Genomic DNA, 7,790 nt, shown 5'->3' with positions numbered 1-7,790 from the left:
CAAAAACAGTAAATAATAATGATAATAATAGTAATAATAATAATAATAATAACATGATAAAGTAGGCCTGTTGGAGCCTTACCGATCCAATGGCCCATGGGCGGGCCCCGCTGGCCCTCTGTCTTTCAGAGGCTGTGGAGGGGTCAGTTTGAAAGCTAGAGTGAAAATACCAGCATCCCAGTGGGGCCCCTTGACTTCTGGTCTCCAGAACTCATGAAAATGGGTTCTCTGGGCAGCCACGGCTCCCCCCTTTGCAGACATGCCCACCTTCTGCTAATCCCATGCAGTTTGGGCCATAAACCCTGCAGTCCAAATGTGTTCTTGTGGCCTGTGAAAGCTGAGACTCTTGTGGATTCAATGAGCCACATTTGATTCATATGTGATGATGTTGGCCCCCATAGCAGCCATTTCATTAGAGTGAGAGCATTTTTTGAAACTTGACATCGCTGTATAAAATGACCTATAGTGACGTCTAAGATAATCACAGCCTCATCAAACTTTACATCCACAAACTAAAGAGTGAAGCCATTCAGGTTATTAGATTGGCAATAAAAGGTAAGAAAGTTTTTGATATCAAATCAAAGTATGAATTTTTCTATGGTGTTCTTTCTTAATACGGTATTTTGGAGCGTTTCTGGACCTTTTTTTTTTAATCAGTTCTCGAGTGGTCACATTTTGCACCAAATCCGTGTTCCAAATTTCATCAACATAAAAACTGCTGCAACACATAACACATAACTGAGCATGGGATGTTCTCTTATACTCTCTCAATAAATAAAACATTAATAAATAGCGAAACCAAAACCTAACTAAAACACAATGTTTATTACACATCTATGACTATAATAACTTAACACACAGAGTTGAGCTGACCTGTGTGCCAGGTAGTTTTTATGCCTAACCGTAAGGACTTGACACTGACAAACTTTAAAAGCCATAAAGAAAAATAAGTCAGAAACGAATGTAATTTGTGACAAAATACATTTCCTTCTAAATGTAATTAAGAATGCAGTTTAGCTGCATGGGAACATAATTTTTAAGTGCTGATTTGGAATAAGTAATGCTGTTAACCAAATATAGGCTTGTGTTTAGAGGGCTGGTATATTAGCGATAATATGCTCATTTCATAACAGAGCTATTTCCCAGCAACTATATTAGAATTAAACCACACAAATCTATTGTTCCTTACTCTGATTTTTTACTGGTAGTAAATTACAGGGTGTTATGGTTCAAAATGGAAAATGTTCGAAGTTTAATGGTTGTTTGCAATAAATTGCTTACTCAAATTTTTTTTTGTCTCACTCCCATTTCTTCTTTTTGCATTTTGAAGCTCTACTAGAACCTTCTTAAGATCCAACAGTGCAAAATGTAAATTCTTGCAATTTCTCAACTGGTCTTAAAATTTTGATCAGGACTGTATACATCATGCATAAAAAAGCGTGTTGCATATAAAACGCAACCAAAAAGAGACTGAGCCTCTAAAAACAGATTATTTTAGAAAAGGAGAAAAAAAAAAGTGGGGGTGGGGGGGGGGAATTACGGCCTCTTTGAGCATTTCTCCCTCAGAAGAAGTTGCAGGTATACCAGTAATTTTTTAAAAAGTTAAATTCAAGTACTGCATTTACAAGTGCGTGCTGTAATTACTGTCACTTTCTGCTTGTAAATCAAGATTCCACTCTCAGCTCACTATGTGTCCTATTTCTGTGCCTAAGGGGTAAAAATTTTAACCAAGAGTTAACACTCTCAGTCATATTAAGACTTGTCCTGTGTCTATCACAACCCAGTCAACAACAACGAGGAGGGAAAATAGCACACATCTCATAACATGATCAAAGCACTGGAAAATCTACAGTGATGCAGAAAATAAGGGGGAAGAACAACCTCCAGTCTTACTGGAATTATTTTTTAAGAAAAGGCAACTCAGGCTACTTCATTTAAGGTTAGGATTGAGATGATGGCTTTAGATAACTAAAAAGATCTCTTTTACTAAAAGTTTAGAAAAAAAAAAAGAATTTTCACAAACACAGGAAATGTTCTACCTATGAGTTTGGAAGTGAACCCAGATTGTCGGAGTTGAGGCTAAATCCACCCAAAAACCACGCCTGCATGTTCCACGAAGCTATTTCAGTGTCAGCCTCCTGTTAGTCATGTCTCCTTCATGTGTGTGTTCAAGCTTTTCCTTTTGGGAAAACCTGTTTCTTGCACTTCTTGTGATGGGAGGAGGTGTTTGCATTTTAAAAGGGACCCAATATAGTTCTCCCTGCAAACACACTTGGTTTGGTTTACATTAAAAATGGCTCACTAAAACACATTGTATGTGTGCTGGAGAACTTATGAACATGTTGAATGCATTTCGCACCTCAAAAATACAACTGCAAAACCTTTTCTTTTTTTTCTTGGAGTATTTTGAAATCTGCTTTATTTACGTCCGTGTGTGTAACATGTTGCCCCTAGGCTCATTTAAGGCTCAAGTTATACAAACAATACAGGAACCCAGTTTTCCTAGTGTGCATTGTCAAGCCTTTTCACAGCAGCCATTTTGACATGAATAGCAGGTCAAAACAAGTGTTACTAATGACATTAATTAAGATTCTGCTTCATTCAGGTCTAACAGAGCCAGGGTCATGCTGCTGTTCATGCTGGTTCACTGGAAAGACTCGGCTGCACTTAACAGAACAGAACATTAACTAATGTCATTAGTAACGCCAGTGTTTACCTGCTTATTTCATATGGTCACTGTGAAAAAGCTTTATAGTGCCACAAGCACTAACAACCTATAATACTTTTAAGGACCATGCCAATGACTTTGCATTTTTGGTATAATATCTACAAAATGTAGATACTAGACATTTCCACTAATCTTTTCCCAAACCAATCAGTCGTCCAATATCATTCTCCTCCCTTATATCCAGTTTCCATTCATTCCACTACAAAATGAAAATGAACTTTGAGACTTCAAACTTTCTTCACAGCAGTATTCCATCACTGTAATAAAGTCGTCCACATTAGTTTTCCTAAAAGCAGCAGCACTGTTGTGTTTTGATGAGTTGAAGTTGGGTGGAGTGATCTGAATGAATCTCAAAGCCTTGGTCAAAACTCACCAATGTCATTAAGATATTGAGAAAATAATGATATTGTGAATTTGATTTGATTTTTTTAATCAATGTGGCCATAAAAATGATGTGGTAAACTTGCTCATCTGGTTTCTCTCATTTTGAAATGCACAGCTTCCTTCCGACCTCGGAAGTACTTGATTGCAGGAAATAGCAAAAGCATTTCTACTTGAATATTTATATTGACAATAAAGAAAATTTTCATCGCTCATAGAGAGTGTCTTCTGTGGCATCTTCTTCTTGGCTTTCCTGCTTGTGAACATGCAACAAGTTATGTCCAATCATGTTTCCTTGTAGGCTGGACATTTGCCCAGTGACTGACTGCTGTTGTAAGTTTGGTCTCCACCAGAAAATAGTCTCAGAGGAAATGTCTGCTTTACACAGGCAACTGTCAGTTCTGTGGTTTATGAATGTTGACAACTGTTAGCCACAGGAGCAGAACATTATAAGGTGGCTGTTTTAACCAAATACTCAAATTTTAGGATTTTAGGAACCAAAGCAACTCAGACACCAAGTAGCAGACCATGTAAAGTTACAGAGCAGGGTCTCTGAGCGCTGAGGCTCATAGTGCGTAAAAGTGGCCAACGCTCTGCTGACTCAATAACTGCAGAGCTCCAAACCTCCTCTGGCATCAGCAGGAGCTTCATAGCATGGGTTTCCATGGCCAAGCAGCCACACGCAAGCCCAACGCCAAGCATCAGAAGGAGCGGTGTAAAGCACGCCGCCGGTGGACTCTGGAGCGGTGGAAACATGTTCTGTGGAGCGACCAATCACGCTTCTCCATGTGGCGGTCTGATGGATGAGTGTGGGTTTGGTGAAACCAGGAGAACGTTCCCTGCCTGACTGCATTGTGCCGACTGTGCAGTTTGCTGGAGGAGGGATAACGCTATGGGCTGGTTTTTCTGGGCTCGGCCTCGGCCCCTCAGTTCCAGTGAAGGGAAATCTTGATGCTGCAGCTCACCGAGACATTTTGGACAATTCTCTGCTTCTAGCTTTGTGGGAACAGTTTGGGGAAGGCCCTTTCCTGTCCCAGCATGACTGAACCCCAGTGCACAAAGCAGCTCCATAAAGGCATGGCTGGCTGAGTTTGGTGTGGAAGAACTTCACTGGCCCGCACAGAGCCCCGACCTCAACCCCATCCAACACCTTTGGGATCAACTAGAACGGAGATTGCTGGCCAGGCCCTCTGGTCCAACATCAGTGTGTGACCTCACAAATGCTCTTCTGGATGAACGGGCAGAAACTCCCACAGACACACTCCAAAATCTTGTAGAAATCCTTCCCAGAAGAGTGGAAGCTGTTCTAGCTGCAAAGGGAGACCAACTCCACATTAATGCCTATGGATTTAGAAGAGGAGGTCAAAAAATCTCCTGTAGGTGTAATGTGGAGGTGGTCCAATACTTTTGTACATGTAGTGAATGTTACTGTGCTCAATGCATAACATTAGCCTTTTCACATGGTCAAAATTTATGCCATTTCACACTGTAAAAACTTATCATCCAACTCAAACTTTTCTTATTTTACTAAATTTGGATTATGGTGGTTATTTTTAAGAATGTTAGCCGGGGGGAAGTCTACCTCAATGGCAGGAAGCTAACAGTTAGCATTTGTAGAAACATCAAAACAATAGGTTTTTACAAGTGCTTATTTCCCCAATTGTTTTATTGTGACAACTGGTGCATTAGCAAATAACTGGATTAGCACAGTGGCGATGGATATCTGAGTTTAATGTTTATCTGGATACATTAAGCAACAGAAAAATAAATGCACAATCTGTGATGATGGTGATGATGATGTTAATGATAATGACTATGGAAATGGTTTCGCAAGCCAGACAGTGATGAAATGAACAGCAGCTCTTTCACTGTAAAAGTTTATTTTGATAAAATTAAACAACTGTTCGTAATACAGTACATCATATACCGACGGTAGACTGCCCACAGCAAGTTTCACACCTTCAAAAGTACATTAAAAAACAGTTAAGCTGGACAGTATTGTGATTTTTTTTTCTGCAAGAATATCATCATTGTGTCCTATAAATATTTGGTACAAAAAGAATGAATTACAATATAAACAAATGCAAAGTAAAATACGTGGACATTTCTGTCATAAGCCTTCAGAGCAGACCACTGTCACAAAACACAACTTGAACAAGCTGCTGCTTTTTCATCAAAAAACGATACAAACTTCTGGTACTGGATCAGAATGTCATAACATAAACTTTAAATCATTAAGTGATTCAGACTTTGTTGTGGTAAATTTAATCCAGTAACGTAACTTTTTAGTTATGTGCCGCTGAGGTTGACTGTTGTAATTTCCAACTTATGCTTTACTAATTGCGATGACATCAAACTCAAAGGAGGATTAGTTGATTACAACAAATTTCAGTCTTCAGTTTGGACACAGAATAAAGTTTGGACACAGAATAAAGTTTGTCTCCTGTGAGCATATACTGCTTCTTAACAGGTATCAAGCCTGGAATAAGCCTATGTTTGAGGGAAAATCGAGTTTCATTTCTCTGCTTAAGTATTAAAAATAAGAATGAGAAACAGCAGCGTCTGTAATGTATGCCAGGAAAGCATGAAATAGAATACCTTTGGGTATAAACAGTTGGATCAAGTATGTAAAAACATGAGAGAACAGATAAGAGCAAATAAGATGTGGAAACTAGGTCGAATAAGATAAAGCTGAAAATGAGGTTCATTGTTTGAGAAATAAGATGCAGTGCTGGCTGTGAAGGCAGGGCTTTCTCTTGTCCTTCAGGTCAATGATGAAGCAAATTCTTAGTGAAAACACTTTGTCTAAAATCACTGTGTGTATGACCTTATGAATGAAATTGTTTAAGAAAAAAAATTCTATTCAAATTGAAGTTATTCTAGAATATCTCCTTCCAGCAGTTCATCAACACATACAGTTATTCAGAAGCTGCAGGTAGACATGATGTTGTGAACATACATAGTTTTTCTATTTCTGTGTAGCACAAAGATAGACCAGTAAAAAAAAGGGAAAAAAACAAAAACAAAAACAAAATGCGAAACATACAGAAACAAAAGTAAATCAACGCATTTTGTCATGAATTTTTCCTCTTGTACTCTGCGTCGCAGAGAAGGCTATTTAAAGTGAGGATCCTTGAGAATGGCTCCTCTGGAATGATCATTTTACACAAGAAAGAGCAAAAAGACAAAAGCAATCATATAAAAGAGTCATCGGTACCCTCCAGTATCAGCCAGTCAAGTCCCAGGTCCACAGTTCAGCTCGGAGGGCGGCAGAAGGACACTTAGTCAAAAAACACAACAACAACAACAAAAAAAATCCTTCACACACTCCTTTCATGGCGACAGTACAATGTGTGTCTGGTTCGATCCTCAGATACCTCTGCAGTGGTTCGTGGAATGACCTGCTTCAAAAACCTTCACGCCATTCTACTTGCCCTGCAATGGTACATGTACAGCAACACGAAATGCTCTGCAAAATGACGAGGACCGAGGACAGATTAAAGCGAAGCCTTGAAGGTAGGAAAAGTCCAATTCTGATTAAAAAATACCGAGTCAAATTCGATCCAGGCCAGAAATGACCCACTGAAGAGGTCATTGTGATGTTTACAGGGTCCAAACTGAAGATCTTTGGGCTCTAGCCCTGTGCTGGTTGATTTGGCTACCTCTATCCAGCAGTTCCCGTTCCAGTAACAGCTAGTGAGGACTACTTGGATTTAACAGCGTGCAAGACGCTGGTGGATTGGTAAGGTCTCTGTGCTCGGCTGCATGTGAAGGCAGTTAAGAACTGCCTAAACTCCAACAGTCACTTAGCATCAGGACAGTTACCTTGAATGGCCAGCATTTGGGTCATCGCCATCTGCCAGGACATTTGGCAGGTTCACTGTATGGTATGGTGTTTGTTTGAATTGAATAAGTGTATGTTTGGCTCAAGCAAAATGGCGCTCTAGGTGCACGATTGTTTTAGAAATTTCCTTTTCGCTTTTTCCTTGAGCTAATCAGTGTCATTCACAATTTCTGATTGAGGTTTCTGCCCTCGATGCTGTTTTGGTCAGAAAGTTTCCTGACATATAAATGTGTATTAGCGTGCTTGTTTGTGTTTTTGTTAGCAGAAATCGTTGTCTTCCGCCCCATACAGGTCAGCTAGTTTCCTGAACCTGGGCCCCCAGTCACTCAGGTAGTGGTAGTCCTGCTCGGCCTCCGACGATGCGGAGCCCAGCGAGCTCAGCGACTCAGCCACAGAGCCTGTCCCCTCGTAGGCATATGTGGCCAACGAGTCATAGGGCGGCGCCGTTGGGTTACAGTCATTTTCCAGCACTCTCTGGTTGATGAACTCGCGTACGTCCGCGTTGTCCCGCGATGCAATGCTGACCTGCGGTACAATGAGGCCCGAGGCGGCGGTGGCAGCCCGGCGGAGTGGTGGGTACAGCAGGGTGTCTGTGGGGATGATGTCACGTCTCTGTTTGGCAGATTCCTCCAAGGCGGCGGCGGTGTCTGGGTGTCGCAGAGCTCCAATGTCAAAGGCCTGGGTGTCCTCCTCGCCTCCTCCCTCATCGTTGTAGCTCACTACATTGTCCCGGACGTCCTCCTTGGAGATGATCAGAGGCTCCTGCTTTCTTTGGCGTTTTAATGCCGTGAAGAGAACCACGATCACTGTGACAGAGAAAAGAAGAACGACAAGGTG

General features: G+C 40.9%; 1 protein-coding gene across 1 annotated transcript in view; it reads right to left on the bottom strand.

The window, feature by feature from the left end:
- Nucleotides 1-4,970: 4,970 nt before the first annotated feature.
- The window catches only part of cdh6 (cadherin 6), a 99,808-nt gene continuing 96,988 nt past the window's right edge, over nt 4,971-7,790 (bottom strand). The window contains exon 12 of the mRNA XM_030074728.1: nt 4,971-7,759. Within this exon, the coding sequence (XP_029930588.1) occupies nt 7,212-7,759 (548 nt within the window). The 3' untranslated portion in view covers nt 4,971-7,211. The remainder of the gene's footprint in view (nt 7,760-7,790) is intronic.

The sequence above is a fragment of the Myripristis murdjan genome, chromosome 17 (genome assembly GCF_902150065.1).
Source record: "Myripristis murdjan chromosome 17, fMyrMur1.1, whole genome shotgun sequence".
NCBI classification, from domain to species: domain Eukaryota; kingdom Metazoa; phylum Chordata; class Actinopteri; order Holocentriformes; family Holocentridae; genus Myripristis; species Myripristis murdjan.
Note: the sequence above shows the minus strand (reverse complement) of the source record. Positions and strands in the feature narration are given on the sequence as shown.